Genomic DNA, 20,210 nt, shown 5'->3' with positions numbered 1-20,210 from the left:
GTTTCATTTCTCTTCAAAGGGAATTCAACTCTTGAGAGTCTGAAAAACCCTATAAACTAATATTATCACAACCCCCATCCACCCTGTTTTCTGATGCTATGGATTAAGAATTCAAAGTTGTATTGTTATGAATTGCATATTGTGCACTGGCTGATTCATATGCTTAAAATATTTTATGCAAGTCAGTCTGTCACCATACTCATCGGCAACACTACACCTATGGTGTGACAACACTAGTGACTGTATGCCTGCTTACTTTGTCTGGCCTGAACTGTTAATGCAGCCATATTGTTGCAAGGACCTCTGTGATGCCAGGCAATGCTTCCAGCGCCATGCATATATCTCTCTACAGGAGCCAAACACACTTTTTTTTTTTTTGGTGTAGCTTAAGAAAGAGCCTGAGATAATGGGGTAAGAGATATACAGAAACATTCTTCACAAAAAATTCTTGATTCCATTGTTGGAAAGCTGCTATGGGATTTTCTCCTCACTGTACGCCAATGGAGTTTCAGAGTTCAGAGTATCTACCTTGCTGGCTCAGTCAAGTACATAGCTTCGGGAGAAGGCGTTGTTTAAAATCCAATTCAGTGTGCAGTTTTACCAAGTCAGTTTTCCTTTGGCATTCTACCTATATGCAGCCTGTCCAGCCATCAATCATTGCTGTCTAAAAGTGTGACTGCAACTCCCACAGACATGCCCTAGCTGGTTTTAAACTAGCTAAGGTGAATACTGATAGCTGAGGAGCGAAGCACAGGCTCACTAGCTAAGCACTCAGCTAAGAAGTTAAATTGCACTAACCTAGCATGAAGCATCAGGATGGGTTTGCAACCTGTACAGGCTGCTTAGCTGTTGCTACCCAGTTAATTTTAAACTGTCTAAGTGTGTTACCTCGAGCTGCAGTGTTAAGTATATCCCAAGGTGAGGAGGCACCATGTGAAATAACACATTTTAACAGCTCTAGTTGAACAGCCTAAGTGTCCAGTTCTGTTATTAGATCTTAGTAACATATACAAGCTATTGTTAACAGCATTTGGAGATATTCTATTAAACATACTGACATACAATTTAGGAAATTACTGAAGACATGAAACCGAGCATTTCTACGCTGCTGCTACACAGTCACCCTAGGTGAGCCATCACAGTTACTCCCCATGTTAAGTCTTCTTTTAGATAAAGTTTCTTCCTTTGCTTTGTATTTTGCTGTTTTAAGAGAGCAGCTTAGAACTGAGACGGAGTTTCTACCCACGTGTATGCATACACACAGAAATCATGTGAGCTGTCCTTGGCCAACACCTACCACTTCGTCACCGACAAGTTGAACATGGACATTTGACTTTGAATGGTCCTTCTCACTGGACTGTGTGTACAGAGTCTGAAAGATAAGTGGACAAATGGAACTAGTTCACATATTTGAGAAATCAGCATGAATCGTCAGGCTCTGCTTCCCACTTTAAAAGGCTGTCCATAAGACAGTATAAAACAAGCTAGGAAAAGAAAAAACCTGAAATACATGTCTCCATATCAAAGAAATTCCACCATCACAGAAATGAGGCTGAGAGCTGAAATACCACTGTTCTGTGGAACACACATGACTAACGAAAAACCTACTTTGGAAGCACTGCCAACTTAAACAGAAGATGAAGACAGGAGAAAAGCAAGCATGGTACAATGGTAATCAGTGGAAATACCATACTGTACGTGATGCTTCCCCTGGCACACAGAGCTGGCGCTGGCCTTCCTGCAGCTCACCACTGCTTCACAGCCCCAAGCCTCTCCCTGCTCCTGATGACTTCGGCCCTGCTGCCACCCCTAACGCCGTACCGCTACGCGGCTCTGCCCCGCTGCTGGGGCAGCACCCACCCTCCCGGCTCCACACCGGCCTGGCACGGCCTGGCACGGCGGCGGGGAGGCCCGGGGCCAGCCCGACCCCGCCGCCCCCGGCGCCAACCCCCGGGCCCGGCCTCCCTCCCCGCCGAGGGTGCCGGGCCTGGCCGCACCGGTCCCCGCGCCCCGGGGGCTGCAGGGAGGCCGCTGTCCCCCCCGGGCGGGCCTGGCACCGTGGGAGCCGCGGGCGGCCCGGCCGGGAGCCATTTGCCGGCCTCCCCGGGAGCGGGGCCCGCCCGCGCCGCTCACCGCAGGGCTCATGGCGCCTCCGGCCGCGTTGCCATGGCGGCCGCCGGCGGGCGGGGCCGCGGCCTTGCCACACCCGCCGCGACAGGAGGCGGCCGCGGGGGCAGGCGCTGCCCTTCCCGGGCCGCTGGGGCCGTGCTCCGGGGCGGCCCCGGCCCTCCGGCTGCCCGTGTGCGGCCGCTGCTCCAGCCAAACCCCGCGCCCAGGGGAGGCTCCCGGAGAGCCCCAAGGCCCGTCAGGCGGCGCGGGCCGCCCGCCTCCATGTTGTGCCGCCTCGGGCAGCGAGCGCCCCGGGACAGCGGCGGCGCGGAGCGGGCCCAGCGCTGCCCAGCGCGGCGGGGAAGGGGAACGCAGCTCTGCCGGCGGCCCCACCGCCAGCCTCGCTCCCTGCGCCGCTCTCCCCCAGGCGCGGGGCCGGGCCAGCCCCTGTCATGGCGTAGGGGCGGCTGGGCTGCGGCTGGCGGAGGGCAGGGGATGGCCCGGCGGGGTATGTGTACTGATGCGCTCCAGTTCCCCCGAACCATCGCTTAGTGCTGGAGAAAACTGGTTTTGCAATTACAGATGGGGACTGGATTCAAGCCTGGATAGTTTTATTCCTGGCTTTGCTTGTTACTGCTTAGGTCTTCTGCCGCCGTAAGGTGGTGAAAATACGCTTGGTACCTACCGAGGTCTTTGCAGGGGTCTTTGCATTGGCAAAGCATCTGCACACCCGCACAGTGTTACAAATAAACTTCAGGCGTTGCAAAAATGTTGCTCTTTTTGCAAGGAGGAAATTTGCATCTTCTACAAGGAACAAAGCTGAAAGCTGCTTTATGCTGTTGAACAGGAAGGGCCGATGCTGCCGAGACTTTTGGAGCAGGCCATAAAAAGCTGTGGAATTAGAAATGGGCCCTCTCCTCTGCCTGTAATCTTGAAGCAAGTCCCTTGTGTAAGTTATTTTGTGTATAAAACCCTGTATACCAAAGATTTACTTGCAGCTTGCAGTGTCTGACATAACATTTTGGCCCCTCAGTGCTTCTTCACAGGAGAGCAACGTTAGGAGTGTGGTTTCAAATTCCTTGGCTCTGACAATTTACACGTAGACATTTAATTCAACTTTGAATGCTGGTTTACTTTCTGAAAGGCCTGTCACTTGTTTGAAGCAACAGCTTCTTTCTTACAGTAGTTGAAAACGGGTCGCCTGAAGAGTCAGATGTGGGTCTGAGCTGGGGAACGCAGCCACAGCTGTGCTGCTGGCTGACATCTCTAGGGATACTGCTTTGCGCAATGGATTGATCCATGCCCTAAAGATACCCAGCAGGCTGTAAAGACCCTCGTTTTACTGAAGAGCTTTACATCGTGAAACTTACTATAATTATTGACATGGGCAGCGAAAGTCACTTTTTAATGGAGGTGCCCTGCATTTCTCAAGGTCAAGTTCAGTTTTCTTTTTTTGTATCTCGTTTCATTGGAGCTCCATAATTTACATGCTGAAATTTTTCCATGCTGGACATCTGCCTTGAGGTAATGAGGTGTGTAAACTGTACTTTGGCCAAAAAATGATACTTTGTTGGCTCCACCCTCTCACATTTTTCCACTTTAAGGTTTTCAGAGATGACTGGATACAGGTGGCCCACACTGCTGTTTTTCTGATGAGAAAAGAAACCAGATGGAAACCAGGTAAAGAGGAACAATGGAACAATTACATGAGTTCTTGACAGAGTATAACTAAACACCAGGGCATAGCCTAGCAGACTACTCTCTGGAGTTGTGGAAGATGAAAAAGCTGCAGTCCCACTATTAACTGCATTAAACTGGACTAAATGTAAGACATTGCCACCTTCTTCTTTGTTCACCGCACCCTTGAGTGCTTGGCCCCACTCCCTCTGATGTGTTGGTGTTGGCAGCTGAAAGACTATGTGGGGAACCATCTCGGGAGACTGCTGTGGCTGAAAACTAACCTGTCAGAAAACAAAAGTTTTCAGATCACTGCAGAGCTGCATGAAGACTAGTACTCGCTCATGGCAAGTGACAGGTATATGTGGCTGAGCTAAAAAGCTCAAGGTTCGGGTTCATAGAGGTTGCTTAGATTAGATTGGGTGTGTGTGTGAAATATTGGCTTATTTTTAACTAAACTTCTGAGAAATTTCTGTGAATTACAGATGTGGGCAGTGAACAGCCTTACAGGTGTTGAAAGATGTGTTGATTACTACTGTCTTGAGTGTTCTTTGCCTGAAGTCTTCATCTTCCTGTCGACCTGCAGCTGAAGTGAAACCTGGCCAGGGCCCCTGGCACACTGGTGTGTGCTGTGGAATACATTGCAACGGTGAAGCAGTGAGGTTTGGTCTGAATTGGTCTTTCTTTCTTTTTTTAAATTCTTTTTCTTTTATGTAGATCAACCATTTCCAAAGAAAAAGGTCCCAAAACACAAAAGCCTCTGAGAAAATATTTGATCCCAGGCAGTAAACTGGCAATCTTGTCTCTGACTAGCACTTTGGAAAAAGGAGTCAAAACTTACCTGGCAAGTTGGTCTGTCTGTGTCAGGGATGCATCCTGCTGCTCTGGTGAAAGTAAACTGAAGGCAACTAAACTGAAAGCAATCAAAAAAGATTCCTGTTTCTTAGCTACAGTTTTCTAAGAACTTAACGGATGGGCTTTCTCCTCAGAGCTACAGGCTATAGCATGATTTTTTTTTTTTTTTTTCATTTCTCCCCTCTCCAGTAATAGCTTTTCCAGAACAAGACTGTGTAGCTGAGCCGGGGTGCTGTCTGTCTGATGATTTTTTTTTTGTATAGCCACTTGGCTCTGAGGGGACACCAGATGCTCAGATGTATGAGTAAACTGTCCACACCTTTGTGAGTTACTGTGCAGTAACTGAGTGGACTAACTCTGCCATTGCTTAGCATGCTGCAAAATTGTGGTAAAGTGTGCTAGTTTAGCTGCCCGTGAAAGAGGCTGAGCCAAATGCGTATTACCTTACATTAACTTTGAGATAAGATGGTGTAATTTGCTGCAAGATGAATTACTGCTACTCTGCTGATGGACTCGTTACGCTGTGATGACTTGCTGATGTGTTTGAGCTGTAAAATCAAAGAGAAGTGGAAAATTTAGATAAGGAGGGTAGGATTAGGCATTGAGAACAGAACAGTAGCTGGACAAAGAGAAGATGAATCAGACATGAAAGTCTGGGTTTAGAGGAGAAGCTTGGCTGCCTGAGCAAAGAAAAGAGTAGGAGAGTGGGGTGGTAGAGAACCAGTGTGCAAGGGGAGGGGAGAGAGACAGGGTGAGCAGCCAATAGAGCAGAACTGAAGTGGTCTGGACAAGAAAATGGGAGACCTAGATGAGCAGCTGAAAAAGTGGGGAAGGGTGTGGAAAGGCAGGACTGCGGAGGGGAGAAGGCAAAGAAGCTGAGCGAAACAGATGATGAGCCTCTCTGCTCTGGCTTCTCTCCGTCCTCCAAAACCTAAGAGGGAACTGAGTGTCCTGAATGTGACTTTTCCTCTGCAATCCACGAGGATCTGTGAAACCCCTGGCAAGATGTCATCCATCTGGTTTTAAGTTTAATTATGTAGATGGTCCTCTTCTGCTCTCTGTTAGCAGTTGTCAAATGACAGCACTGTTACGGTGCTGGGTGCCTGTGCTGCTTCGTTGGGTGCATGTAATGCTTCATGGCAGGTTTTCTCTAGTTATTAAAAGAATCTAAGTTACAGCCAACAAAGTTACAGCATTAAAAGCACTATTGAGGCTTTGATGGCAGGAAATGCCAAAATTAATCCTTTTTAAAATTAGTAACCGTTAGCATGCCATTTCTCATGCTTGCCGCAGGATGTCACAATTTCTCCATGTACGATCCACCACCGTCTAACCTGGGTGGCGCCAGTTCAGCTCTTACGTTAAATGTGAAACGATATTAAATCAGTTCGGCCCCTGGACCCATCCAAGGTAAACCCTGATTTCTATTCCCTGTCCGATCTACACATGGTTTACTAACTGCATAATAAACACCTCTTTCCAGATGTGCAATTCAGCAGCAGCAGCACAAGGCTGCAGTCAGTGTGGTCGCTAGGTTTTTAATCCAGAAGAAGGGAGCCTTCCTCCCAGCCCATCCGAAGAGATGGTAAAGGAGAGTGAGGAGTAGAGGATGAGGAAGAAGACGTGGTCACTAATCTCAGCAGGAAGCAGAGGTAAGTCTCAAACAGATGTGAGAAGACACATGCTGGGAAATCTAACATTTTGTGGATTGAGGCCTTGATTCTGTGCTGGCTTTTGGCTACAGTGAGGCATTATATCTGTTGTGGAATACCTCACTTGTGCCTTGTGACATCTTTTGTAAAAATGGCCTTGGAGTACTGATTGTGGTAAGTGGAGCTTCACCAAGGTGAAGTCTTTGGTTTCTTTGTGCTGTTTTTATTCTTCTAAGAGAGGCATCTTGAGATAACAACTACTGAAACAGAACAGATGCAAGTCTTTACAGGAGACCTGTTCTCTCTTGCTTTGCTTTCCTTAGTAGGACTACTGCTATATTTCCTGTACTAAAAGCAATCTACAGATGAGAATAGCCTAAAAAGTCGAAGTTTGAAGAAAGTGGCGTAGCAGTGCTTTGTGATCACAGTTAAAGGATTTGCTTCAAAGCCTGCTTGAAAGCCTACTGTAATGGTTTTGATTAGCACTTAAAAAAAAAAGGGGGGGGGGGGAGGGGAGGCAGAAATAAGGACAGTTTCAGCCCATGGTTCAGAGTCCAAACCCCCAAGTTCACAAATACTTCAGGCACACTCTGAAGGACATTCATATACCCGATTTCACTTGGCTTGGATGAGTTTTAGATGAGATTCTTAGTGAACAGGGATAACATACGGAGGATTTGCTGGGCTCAAGTCAGAAATATTGACTCACCTCAGCAGGAAAATGAGCTTGGATTGAACTCCTTAGGGAACTAGTGAATTCCTAGTGTTCTCATTCCTCCCATGCACTACTCAGAGGAATAAATGGCAATGCCAACATGTTAGCTTGCCAGTTCCAGTGTGTTAAGAGATTTCTTTTCAGAATTAAACCCAAGATTCCCTCTGTTCCTTGGTGCACCGATCAATGGTTGAATCAGCAAAGGAGATGCTACACCCTAGTCAGAGCACAGGAGGCAAGAGAACAACCAGAGGCACAATTTGCCGGGAATATTACATTGACTTAACAGACAGGATTTCAATCCATATTTCTGGCTTAGAAGTTGGAATGAGCTTGTACCTTCAAAGCAGTCCAACTCCTACTTGCTTCTGGAGACCTGGATGAGGAATGTGCTTATAGGTGGGTTGTGATCGGATTCCATATCTGCTGTTCTTGAGGGTTTGGCTCCAGCCATATCATCTGTTTGTCTATTTAAAAAGTAGATAAAATAACAACAGTAGTTGCTGGTAGCTTCCTGTTGAGCTGGGGGGGAAGAGAGAAAACCCACTGACTGGGAAAAGGGAGTCCAAGTGCAGAGAGGGAGGGGAGGGAGGCAAGAGGCAGCTTGAGGAGGGACTGGAGATGTTCCAGGGGGTGGAAGGGGGTTCCAGCTACCACTGACTTCTTACTCTGGTGATACCCATTTCTGTCAGGTCCGTGGTAAGCTGAGAGAGGACAGTCCTTTTGAAGAAAGGGCAGTCCTAAAAAACATTTGGAGCCTGTTAACAGTCTGGATGGGATGATGTGAGTTGTTCTATTTTGTTTAGCCGAGCCTGAGGAAAGGCTCTGCTGAAGTACTGACCCCCCTAACACTTGGCTGGTGATGCCTGTTAGCCTGCAGGGATGCAGGGAGGGTGCTGTCCCCAGCAAGGACCATGCTGGCCTGGTCAACTGATGATGCTTCCCAGCTCTGCTCCCCCGCAGACTAAGCAGGGCACTGGCATGGCTAAGGGGGGGTGCGGAGTCCCTAAGAACATGAAAGGCTGTGGAGGGAAGGTTGTCTCCTTGAGCCAAGGGGATCCCTTTACCCAGAAGCTCAAGAGTTCAGCAGCTGGATTTTTACTGGCTGCTTGACAGATGGCTTGTACTAAAGCTCGCAGCAGCGCAGGGTAGCTTAACAGTTCAGCAGACAGGGAGACATGTAGTATATATTTATGTCACGTGGCAAAAACTATAAAATGGAGTACCTTGCTGACCTCTGCAGCATTTCTGCTATTGTTTGCCAAGATGCCTGGTCAAATCTGGCTTCCAACTAGTTGGAAAACTTTTCTAGGGAGTGAATGTTTGTGCTTGCCTGATCTGAAAGGAGCACCAAGGACTGTTGATTTTCTGTGGCCATTTTAGCAACAATTTTAATGGAAATTAAATAGCTGGACAGAAGTGCTATAGAGACTTTTTTCAGCTTGTTATTATAATACAGTATAACTCTTCCTTACATTACACTCTTATTTACTATTAAACAATTAGTGCAATATGATCTTAATCCTGTCTCTTAAACCTTTCCAAAAATACTTATTTATCATCCTTTAATTGCAATCCGCTGGACAGAGGTCAGCTGAGGGCTAGCAGACATCCAAGGGCCTGGGGGAGGCTTACCAAGAAAAGGGTGGGACAGCAGTGACAGGATGCTCAGGCCATGGGAAGAAAAAAGCTAGAACTGGGTGGGGGCTGAACAGAGCCCTTTCAAGGCCTGGGAAAGGATGCCTAAGTATCACTTCCCTCATGTAAGAAAACAAAGCTCTGCTCTCTTCAGTCTTGAAAGTTCCCCTATCTTTCCCCTCTGTCATTGTCTGCGCTCACATAGCCCTTCCCCACATCACTTCCCAGCACAGTATGGGATCTAGTACATATCACTGGTGTCTTGACATATCAGCTGTGAGAGGATACTCAGCATCTAGCACGTCAGTCTGGAAACATCCCCTTTTTGATCCTGAGTAAGTCTTTGGGTGGACCCCTAGGAGAATCTGACCTGGAAGAATCCATTCTGGGTTTTAAATAAGGGACTTGAGTAGTTGAAGTTACTGATGTGCCAGTCCAGACAGGATGCGTTGAGTAAAATTTAAGTGTTTGTTACACAGAGTAAGTACCAGCCCAAGACACCCAGTACCTAGAGAAAATACTGCACAGCACATTGAAAACCAGGGCAAAATAGTCAGGGTATGGGCTTGAGCTGAAGGTTTAGATGAAATTTTCAGCCATGTAGATGACTTGTGTTCCCATGTCACTTGTTCAAAAATAATTGTACTCCAGCTACATAATGTATTTAGGAATTTTTCAGTGTAAACAGGCTCTCTTGAGAATCCTTCCACCTGCATATGGAGATGGCCTAATGCTTCTTAAAATCTGACTCTTAAGCACTTGATAATCCAAGTGCAATTGATTTTTGGTGGGAATAAGGATTCTAAGGATCCCCTTGACAAAGTGCCAATAATTCTTATTAGACTTACTTAGAAATTATTCTCCTGGATCAATAAGAAGAAAACAAGTGGAAATTAATTAGTTGTTCGGAGTAGCAACCTAGCTTGACCACTGATGTGAAAGCAATAGTTTAAAGAGTGCTGAGTTTTCTACGCTGTTTTGTAACTTTTCCAGTAACAGCTGTGGAGGTTCATAATGTTGCAGGCTTTTTACAAGCAGCTTGCAGCAATGTACAACATATGTCTTGATGCAGTATTTCAAAGGAGTGAGATGCTGGGATGTGAGTACATAGAAGTATGCAGCTGCAATCAGTGACATCTCAAAAATGGGATGACTCCTGTGTCTGTAAATACTAATGATTCCTTCCAGTTAGCTCCCGCAGTTTGTTGTGAATGTTAAAATTATTTTTTTTAGTGGAGCTTCATATTTCATAAAACATGATCAAGAGAGACTTTAATAGATTCAAACAAGCAGATTTGCTACTGACACAGACATCAAAATGGCATGCCACCAAGCAGAATAAAATTGTTAATAGCAGCAACACTTAGGGGAAAATAGGAACACGTACTGGAATGTGGGCAGTGGAAAGGAAGTCAGCGGTCCTACTGTATTGCTGCTTCTCAGTTGACTGACAGCTTAACACTATTCATCAGAGTTGCAGAAACACAGCCAGGTTTGCAGCAGAACTGGTCAAGGTTAGAAGTTTGTGTTACAGAGTAGAACTACAGGGAGGCATTTTTCTGCAATACACAAGCAAGTGAACTTGGGTTCTGAATGAAATGCGTAAGCACAGACATCAGGCAGGATTTGATTTTTGTGGGGTGACTAACTGGAGATCATCCATGCATGGGCGTGGTGCAACATATTAACAGTGGCTCAGCTGCCTGATTGCTTGGGGTCACATTCTGATCAGTTCTGACAATTCATATGCCAGTTATGCAGAAATTTGAAGCCTTACTCTTTCAAGTCATGAGAAATGAGGATGGAAGAGGTTTCCTGTTTGGAAAGAGCTATATAGGCAGCTGTCTTGGTTAACTCTGCAGTGGGGGGGGAAAAAATGCCTGAGGATAGCAGAACTTCTCCCTGAGTGACTAGTGTGTATCTTTGTCATACCTAAACACTTTTAAACCTGGGCTATTTTTTTCTTATTTTTAACTGAAAACAGAGAGTCTCACTGCAATGAAGGACAGATCTTTGGAGATACATGCTGTTTGGAAGATCAGCGATGTTATTTTCCAAACACAGGTTAGGATTTTCTGAGTTACTAAGCATAGAGACTGTCAGACAATACACACTTGCCTTCAGGCGTAGCACATGCAGCCATTTCAGTGCAAACACCTGGCCTGTCCTTCCCACCAGTCTGCGCAGTGGGATCTATTTCAGAATGCTTGGATTTTCATGGGTGTACCCTCCACAAAAGGGAGCAGCTGATCAGTCATCCCAGCAAGCACTGAAGTAAGCCTGACCAGGCTTGAAATGTGCATCCAGCATCAGCTGCATCGCGGAAAAGCTGCCGCATGTCCCAAGGCTCAGTTGTTCTTGCCTCCAATGCCCGGGGAACAGGCAGGTTGCTCTGTGGCACGATACAAAATGCCATCTTCCTTCTTTTGCCATGTTATCAGGGAGACTGCATCCTGAATTTGCTGATCTGGCTTTTCCAGTGTTGCATGCATGGCTAATTGATTATCTTTACTAATACGTTTGGATATGCTGTCAGTGGGCAGTGAAAAGAAACAGCATAACGTGAAAGTGATGATAATCTTAGCACAAACTGGGGAGAGATGTGCAGGAAAAAAGTGAGAAATACATTTAGATCCTTTAAGTTTATACCAAAAGCAAGCACTGATGCCTTCTACCCCCACCCCTCCCCACCCCCACCCCCAAGCATCCAGATTTCACTGGAAAAGTCATTCGTCACTGGAAACTGTCTCGACTGTACTATAAAAACACTGATTTCTTAGCAAAAGCAAGCAGTGGTGGCAATTCTTGAAATTAGTTTTGCTGCACATTTTGATTGGGACGAGTTTCTGCTCTGCCTGTTGTTGTAGGAGGGTTGTTATCCTAATTTTCTGTGCAGGGCTAGGCCACAGAGTCCTTGTCCCAGTGTGAGACCCCAGAATTTCAGGGATGCTGTGGCAGAGTCCTGCAATGTCAGAGGCAATTGTTCTGGTTCTAAAGTGGAAAGTGACTGCAATCTTGCAAACTGCCTTCCACCTCCAGCCTCTGACGATTTGGCCGAATTTCTGGCAAGAGGTGATCTGTGGCAGTACTAGTTTGTTGGGCATTCAAAGAGACACAAAGGCCTTAAAAGTAATCTTGATTCTATGCTTGTTTCGTTAAGGGCTTGCTTGCCAGTATGGAAGAAGACTCTCTCCATACAGCCTTCTGTGGTCATCTCCCAGGAGGGGATGGTTCGGTCCTGTGGTACAGCATCCCTGCATACGGAATTCTTGCTGTAGTTCTGAAACATGGGTATTTCCCTCTTCAGCCTGGGAAGGGACTGGTGCATCACATCTTGAGGTGGTTTTAGCCCAGTAAGCCACTTGCCTTCAAGATGGAGTTTGAAGCTTAGAGGGAATGTAATTAATCACCTTAGAGTCTCTTCCATCGTACTAGACCGGAGCAAAGGTCCTTTTATCCCAGCATTTATTCTCTCAGGTCACACTGCTGACCTGATAGTATTTGCTAATTGCAGCTCTGCAACTCTGATAAAAAAAGTAACTATCCTGTACTTGGGCAGTTAATATAACAGGCAGCAGGGCCCGCACAAGTTGTCTTGCTCAGAGGTTTGAAGTCCTTCTTTTTCCTGCGTGCATCTAAGCATTGCCCAGAAACACAGACAAAACCAGCATATGGTTGACTGGGCTCCCAGACAGTGGCTGTCTCGCTTATACTAAGTTAAAGACAAAAATGTTTCTCTAGACCAATATTAAACAGGTTTCTTTTTTCAAGACGGTGAAGGGTTAGTGGTTTCCATAATAGGCATTATGTGGAAAAATAACAAAATATCTTCGGCTCTGTTTCACCACACAGATTTTCCACAGCTAAATTTACCTTCTGTATTGTATAGCTGAAGTGTGAGAATCTGGAAAACCCCGGACTACCCTAGACTGCTACTTCCAACTGACAATTGGTAGGGGCTTACCCTACCTAACAGTAGCAATGAATGTAAATGTATTTTTGAGGTTCCTTGAAAAGTCTGTGTATTTGAGTCTCTTTAACAGACAAGTACTTCTTTCTTTTGGACAACCATTCTTTTAGTGGGCTGAAACTGAAGATACAAGGAGCCAACAGCAATGACTGTTTACACATCATGAGTCACTGTTCCATATTCTTTAATTCTGATAAAAGGCTGTACAGGGAAAATAATTTGGAACCTCATGGCAACTGGGCAGTCTCCCTCTGTTTCACCCATCGCTCTTCTAAATGCAGAGCTGTAAATGTCCAGTCCTGTCTGTAGTCCTTGTACCCTCACGTGTGGCACCAGGCTGCCAAGTGACACCCACCCTAGATGGAGGGAGCATCTTTTTTCATTATCCCTTTCAGAGACCCCGAGATTTTTACTAAATTTCCTTTCCTGCGTACTGGATCTGACAACTTTCCAGCAGTCTCAGCTCAGCAGCCTGCCTTTAGCTATTCCTCTTTGACTGGTAGATGAATCTGTTCATCCTGACACATACTCTTTAATATAATTCTTCTGCCACTGTCAGCAGGCAGAGGACAAATGGAAAACAAAAAGCACCAAGTTAACGATCAATCCTTAAGTACAATGTAATGTCAGAAGAGAAAAAGGTGTGATCTCCCCTCCGTGCTGTACTCCAGATTGGTGCAATCAGCATGAATGTTAATTGTGCTTCAATGGCAATTCCATTCCTTCTCCTCACTCCCAGACCCTGCCCCTTCATCCCACCAAGAAGTGATTCCTTCTTCCAGGGTGATTCTGTTACAAACAGGCAGCATGGCCAAAATAGCAGCGCTCCTCCTTAATCTGTTTGGAAAGCTGCTAGAGTTCAAATGGAGTGCTGCTCGCAGAGATGCTTAGTCTCCACAGGCTGTACCTTTGTGCAGGCCCTTTTGAAGTCTTCTCCCAAGATGACTAAATTTTAACCTCCCTCTGCCCTTGGTATTCTGTAACTCCAGCAAGAGTATAATATGGTTTTTGTTTGGTCTTTTCCAGGTTTCTACAGGCCAAATCAACCTCATTCAAACTTTTTTTAAATAAATGTTGTTGTTAAATAGAATATACTGTTCACTTGCAGACTTGGGAAATCCCCTTTGAGGTCTTTTACTGCAGGCTTTGCCTCAGTTTATGTCGCCATCACCAGCTCTGTTTAGGCCTTTGGATAGTGGCCAGCAGATAAAGCTTTAGGAAGAGAAGACAAAGCTAGTTAATTTGAAAGGAAAACATGCTTAATATGTTAAAAACCCCAGCTATGAACAAGGCACTGCTTTGGAGAGCTGAGGCATGCTTTTGATAGGCATTTCAATCTCAGCTCCGTCTGGTGGCATGCTTGTGTGGATTTGGGAGAAGCATATTTTGGTCACCATATGCAACCTGTACATCTTCCAGTTCATCACACGTTGCTGCAAGGCCTCACAGTGCGTGTGTGCTGAACCAGGAGGCTGTGTGAGCGTAGGTCAGTCTGAACAACCTCCTCAGCCAAACGGGGCAGCTGGGGACAGGCTACTGAGCTGAGATTCATGGCTAAGTAAGGAGGTGGCTGGTTAGGTGAGTGAGTGTTCTGTGATGCCATTTCAGAGTTAGGGTGGCAATGCGTAGGCAATGTCCTTCGGAGCCTGCATTTCAAGGAGTTGTATTGTCAGGGTGCCACAGATGTACCCTGATGGTGAAAGCAGGAGAGCCTCATCTACTCGTGCAATGAAAATGTGGAGGTTTGAACTTCTGGAAAAGAGCTAGGTTCTACTTCTTGTCTCTCTTTGTGAGAATGAGTGGATCAAAAAAGAATCCTCGCCTATCATTTACTCATTCAGGTAGCACAAGTCAGTGGTGTTGGCATTCCCCTTGATGATCCAGAGAAAGAGAAGAACAAAATCTCTCAACAGAGAACGATCTCACTTCTGGCTTGCTGATTGGAAAGGTAAATACTGAAAATAATGAAATAGTTCTCTCTGTCTTGCCCAGGGCTCTTGAAAACAGAATCATGTGATATTTCATGCCTTGTATAGGGCAGGACCCTTTTCAATCTTTTACCTGACTGGAGCGTTCAGATCCCAGCAGATATTTTGAGCTCCAAAGTTTTGCTGAGGCTAAGAGCATGTAACATGCGTTATAGGAGCTGCTGATATTTACTCTCCGTCACAGACCAAAATAAATACCTCTGTGATTGACAGCTATGGGAAATATGCCCCCAATGCAAAAAGCGCTTCCTAAAAGTCAGAAATTAATTAGATGCCTAAAATGCAGGCTTTCTGTCCCTCCAAATGTTCTCGTCAGGGTTCCTACAGTTTCGGATCTCCTTAGCACCTGATGTAAGCTGCCACTCTTGCTACACCCCATTAAAAGACACAGCAGCTGCATCCCAGTGGGTATATTCTTTTCCCCTTCCAAGTTCTCAGCAGTGTCACATCCACTGATGTGTGGCCCTTCGCACGTTACCTGTGCGGGGCATCCCTTTGCTCTGCAACGTGCCTGCCAGTCTATACGTATGTATACCTGCCAGTCCATGTACGTGTGCGTGTGTGTAACCCTGTCATCATCGGGGCTGGCTGCAGGCGCAAGCGTAGCACGCAGCTGCCTGACAGACTGTGGCAAATTCAGCCAAGGCGTTTTGTATGTGGCAGAGCCCTGGGGGGCAAGAGTGGCCGCTGATGCCTGGTTTGGGGCAGACTACAAAGGAAAGCAATCCGTGTTTTCTCCCTCGCTGCCCGTGGCAGGGCCGGCCTGGCTGGCCCCCAGCCATGGAACGGCAGCATTTTGCGTCGCCGGCGGCGCTACGTGCAGTCCCTGCATCGCCGTGTGCTCTTCACTCCCACAGATCTCCAGTTTTCTGTGCACGGCTGCGACAAAGCGCTGCCCGCTTTCCCCACCGCCTGAGTCGGAAAACAAGAGCTTTAGGTAGCAGGCTGCGGCTTCCTCAGGCTGGAGCCTCTCCGCGAGCTGCCGCGCTTGCTAAGGCCGCGGCGGGTGCCCGCAGCTGCTGCCGCCCCTTCCCACCCTGCCGCCTCCTTCCCTGCGCCTTCTGCCTCGCCAAGGGCCGCCTGCTCCCGCGGGCCGCTGGCCACGGCCGGCCGCGCCGCCGCACGCCGGGTGAGGGCCGGCCCTGCCGGGCGCGGGCAGGGCGGGAGGGCGGCGAACTACAGCCCCCAGCGTGCCGCGGGCCAGGAAGGGGCCGCCCCGCGCCCAGCGGAGGCCGGCAGCGCCGAGGCGGAGCAGCGCGGCGGTGTCTCTCCGGCGCGGCGCCGGGCGGGGCTGGCTTGGGCTGCGAGGGGGGCAGCGCTAACGGCCGCCTCCGCCCGGTTCTTCCCTCGCCCGCAGGCTGCGCGACTGCCGGGGGAAGCGCCCGCCATGTCGACGGTCGCCGCCGCCAGCTGCGACGCGAAGGGAGCGGGGGAGGCGCGGGAGGCGCGGGAGGAGAAGAAGCCGCTGAAGCCCTGCTGCGCCTGCCCCGAGACCAAGAAGGCGCGGGACGCCTGGTGAGGGCCCCGGCGGGCGGGTCCGCCTCGGGGGTGGCCTCGGGCGGCCCCGGGCTCCTGGGGCGGTGGCGGCGGCGCCCCCCGCGCGGGCTCGGCCCGGCCCGGGCTGCTGAGGCCTTTGCACCGGCGCTCCTCGGCCGGCCGCGTGTGCGGCCTGCCCCGCCGGGGCTGCTGTTCTGCCGTGCCCTGCCCGTGCCCCGCCGGGGCTGCTGTTCTGCCGTGCCCTGCCCGTGCCCCGCCGGGGCTGCTGTTCTGCCGTGCCCTGCCCGTGCCCCGCCGGGGCTGCTGTTCTGCCGTGCCCTGCCCTTGCCCCGCCGGGGCTGCTGCCCCTGCCCCACCTGGTGCCGTTTTCTAGGAGTTTCAGTGCCTGCCGAGGTGCTGAAGTTTTTGGTTGTTTGTTTGTTTGGGGGTTTTTTTGAGGTGACTTTAGGAGCTCTCCCCAACCCGGTGGAGGGTGCTGGAGCATCCAGGAGAGGAGCGAGAGTGTGGAGGAGAAAGAGGATAAACTAGAAATGAAGTGATTAATATCTTGTAGCCCTAGTTTAAAACAGGTTTCAGAGATTAGCTGTTAATGCTGCTTACAAATCTTCACAATGTTGACTGACTTGAAGCGGCAAGTAGCAGCAGGTAGTAACATGTTTAGTGCTTAATTGGTTATCAGTGCTGTTCTCTTAAATAAAATACTTTGGGGTTTTGGTCACAGAGGATGACGTTTCTCAGATTTGACGATGCATATAGCAGCATTTGTAATTACAGGCTTAGTCACGATCATAGGACCTATGGAGTGTCGTGAAACACCCCCTCCAAATAGAACTCCTTTGTCTAAGAGTAAATCTTTAAAGCTTAAAGAAACTATTTTGGTGCCCAAATTTATTTTTTTTTATTTATTTTTTTTACCTGACAGGTGTAACAGATGTCATTCAGTAGGTGACATTATCCTGGAAACTGTATTTTTGCTAAAGTTAGGGGGGGTGTGTCTATTTCCATGGTAGTGAAGGTGAGTCCAGGGCCCCCTCAGCAAAGGGTGGTAGGATGCAAGGCCCTGCCCAGATGGAGTTGCCCTGGGCAGCCAGCAGACCTGTCCATACTTACTGTAATAAAACTTAAATGATTAGCAAAATAAAATATTTCAGTTATTCACAGTTTGGTAGCTTCTTCCTCTGGCACCCAGAGGAATGTGGCAGATGCGGGCTGACGGCAGCGGTGGAATCGCCGCCTCTGGGGACAGGAAGCGCTCTGCCAGTCGGTTGGAGAGCAGTGCGCTCTGCTTTTGCGGTATGCACGATACACCAACGATGGTAGGGCCTTACAGCTGTTTGAATGTGTGTATTAGACACTTGGATGGGTGAGTGACATCCAAAGTTACCATGTGTGATAAATATGTATTTTTTTAAGAGTAGCTGGACAGAGTTTTTTTGCTGCGGGTTCCCTAAATACCAACTGAAGCTGGACTGAAACATCATTTACTGGTTGTCCTATTCTGTAATGGTCACTTACTGGAGAAATTTCGTTGTTTCAGTACTGAATGATTTGAAACAGGTTGCTGACAAGATCAGCATAGTTGATGAAGTGATGCAAGAGCCTCCTGTTGTATAACAAATCCCAGTCTAGGCTTTCCCAGAACAGACACTGGCCTGTTAATAGGAAATTGTTATGCGTTTCATCAGAGTTTTAGTGCACAGCTCCAGACTTGGGCAACTTTTTGAGATAGTATTATACTTCCCAAATAAGTACTACAGTACTACCCTGGACAGGATAGGCAAAAAGATCTCTGGAGCCTAACAGGGATTTTTGATTGTTCCCAGCAGTTTATCGGTTCTGTGGCTTTGACTAATAGTAAGCAAACGTTTTGTTGTTGAGCCTTGGAAATCTTTTTTTTTGTTTGTTTTGCAGCATCATTGAGAAGGGGGAAGAAAATTGTAGGCACCTAATTGAAGCTCACAAAGAGTGCATGAGAGCTCTGGGCTTCAAGATATGAGTGAGATGAGCAGGACTGTGAATGTGGTGAGTGTAGCCTTCGGAACCTCTGCCTCTGAAGTGCCCTGGCGTCTCAGCTGGTGCCACTGGAAGGCCCAGAGTACTGTTCATGATGGCAAAAGTGTCTTCCTTAAGGAAGGCAAAGTAATCCTCACTGATGCTGGAGTAAGTACTGCTGTCCTCGTGAAAGTGATGAAGCCTTCTGGCAGCGTACAGCCTTTGTGAGCCGCTCTCCAGCAGCAGAGTATGGTTCTGCCTCTTGTCTTCTAATACGGCTGAACTTCATCTTAGATTTCTGATGCTAGGGTGGTGTGGGGGGTGGGTTTTGTGGGTTTGTTGCTAGGGGGGTTTTGTTGATCATTAAACTGTCCCTCAATATCCAGTGGAAATCCATGTGTTTGAAGCTTTCTTTCTTCTCTGTTCTAGATGATGTCTGTGGTGTGGCTGTGTTCTGGCAAGCTGTGAAATAAATTACTCCTGCAAGTTACGTCAAAGAACAAATATAAACAAAGAATCTATGAAGAGACTAATGACAGACTGTGCGTCATGTCTGTGGCTTTTCCACTATTAGCTCTTGAGCGCTGCTGTAGAAAATACATTTTTTTCCTCGTAATAAAAGTCTGAAAATGGCTAGTGTTCCTGACTTCCGTTTCTTCTAAGTAAAGAAATGACAGTGCCCTCCTCGTTGCAAACCGTGTGCTGTAGGAATGGAGAGAATGAGAAAAGCCTGCTTACTTACCGGCATGAGAATATTGATTCCTCTGGTGGTGTGGTTAAACAGATGGGCCTTCGGTGGGTTTTCCTGCTGATGCAAGTTGAGAATTGGTGCTAGTAACTCTGCCCTGTTACTGCTTTCACAAAGTTATGCTGAAGCTTGTAGTGCCATTTCTGACGGTAGGTATAACTGTATTTGTACGAAGATGACCACAGCCTTACAAAATACACTTTATTCTTAGAGCTGAAACTGGATTTGTTAGAATTCTTCCAACTTTTTTTGATTAGCTTTACCCTAGGATTCATGCTTCATTAAGTACTGTCCATATCAAATTCAAATTCTTGAGCCAGTAGTTCTTCAAGGGAAAGGGAGCAGAGGACAGCATGTATGTATCACGTCACTTCCCTGAGAGAAAAACTTCTTTTATGCCCAGTTTTTGTTGGGTTGGTCTTGTGCTAGGCGGGCATGAACTTTTGTTTTCTGGTTTTTTTATCTCATCTGTGTGACTTGACAGCAGGAAGGTGGTTGTGGTCTTTGATTGCTTCTTGCAATCTAGAGTAAAAAAAGTGCAGTTGGTAGCTTGTTACATGTGTGGGACTTCTTTTGGTTTCATAATATGTCATTGTGCAACCCTAACATTCTTCTTTTGGTGAGTTGACTTTGCTTAGGGTGGCATCACTGATTGCTTCCTCTCCTGCTGAGCTTTCAGAAATTGAGGATACAAAATCTGTGCTTTGTCTTGATTCTCCTCTTGGCTTTGATCCTGTTGGTGGGATGGGTGCAGTCATGATTCCTCTGCCTGCTGGGCCCTGCAAATTCCCAGCTAGCAATGAACAGGCTGTGAATTTCGGTACGTGACACTTGGTGCTGCCTCTGCTGAGACTCACAGGTTGTGCGAGGGAAGTTTGGACTCTACTTCTGGCTACGTTTCGTGAAGGTTCAGGAGCTGGAGGAAATGTGCTCTAAAATGCTTGCAAGGGACAAGCTAGGTTGTTAAGTCATCACTGCGCTGCTTGTCCACTCCTGTCTCGAGGCAAGAATTGTGCCCATGTTGGCTTCCAGCCTAAGAGAAGGGACGCGGGTGTAGCTCTGGCAAAGAGCGCTCAAAGCCGCCTGTGGCACTGCAGCTGGCTGGGGAGCAGGACCTGGTGCTCCTCTTGGTGTTCGCTGTCTTGAGGTAGGAACTTGCATGAGTCATTGCTGAATTGATGCATGTCAGAGCTTGAACTGAAGGTGGTTACCAGCTTTGTGGCAGCACATCCAGCCTGGGTAAGCTGTGAAAATGCTGCCAGACTGATGATCAGGGCAGGGGTTGGCAGTGGTCGAGTGAGAATGGAGCTGTTTAAATCAGATTAAGAAAATTAAAAACAGGTCCCTGTACAATTTCACACAAATTCTA

At 47.6% G+C, this 20,210-nt stretch overlaps 2 protein-coding genes and 1 long non-coding RNA gene across 4 annotated transcripts in view; 2 read left to right on the top strand and 1 right to left on the bottom strand.

The window, feature by feature from the left end:
* The window catches only part of CFAP91 (cilia and flagella associated protein 91), a 31,620-nt gene extending 29,368 nt beyond the window's left edge, over nt 1-2,252 (bottom strand). Inside the window, exons 1-2 of one of the 2 annotated variants that reach the window (XM_056340794.1) lie at nt 2,134-2,252; nt 1,298-1,372 (exon numbers count right to left, since the gene is read on the bottom strand). In XM_056340794.1, coding sequence (XP_056196769.1) covers nt 1,298-1,372; nt 2,134-2,145 — 87 coding nt within the window. In that variant the 5' untranslated portion in view covers nt 2,146-2,252. The other variant, XM_056340796.1, reaches the window with a different exon arrangement.
* A 1,519-nt stretch (nt 2,253-3,771) lies between these two features.
* LOC130150146 (uncharacterized) lies at nt 3,772-15,548 on the top strand. Its single transcript, XR_008822131.1, has 3 exons — nt 3,772-6,293; nt 11,807-11,937; nt 14,458-15,548. It is a non-coding gene; the product is annotated as an uncharacterized LOC130150146 (long non-coding RNA).
* Nucleotides 15,549-15,872: 324 nt separating this feature from the next.
* On the top strand, nt 15,873-18,726 carry LOC130150143 (cytochrome c oxidase copper chaperone). The gene is made up of 3 exons (XM_056340793.1): nt 15,873-16,119; nt 18,013-18,123; nt 18,523-18,726. The coding sequence occupies exons 1-2, from the start codon at nt 15,992-15,994 to the stop codon at nt 18,095-18,097; spliced, it is 213 nt and encodes a 70-aa protein (XP_056196768.1). The 5' UTR covers nt 15,873-15,991; the 3' UTR covers nt 18,098-18,123; nt 18,523-18,726.
* Nucleotides 18,727-20,210: the final 1,484 nt, after the last annotated feature.

This window comes from Falco biarmicus, chromosome 5, assembly GCF_023638135.1.
Source record: "Falco biarmicus isolate bFalBia1 chromosome 5, bFalBia1.pri, whole genome shotgun sequence".
Classification (NCBI taxonomy): domain Eukaryota; kingdom Metazoa; phylum Chordata; class Aves; order Falconiformes; family Falconidae; genus Falco; species Falco biarmicus.
This window is presented reverse-complemented; position numbering and strand designations above follow the sequence as displayed.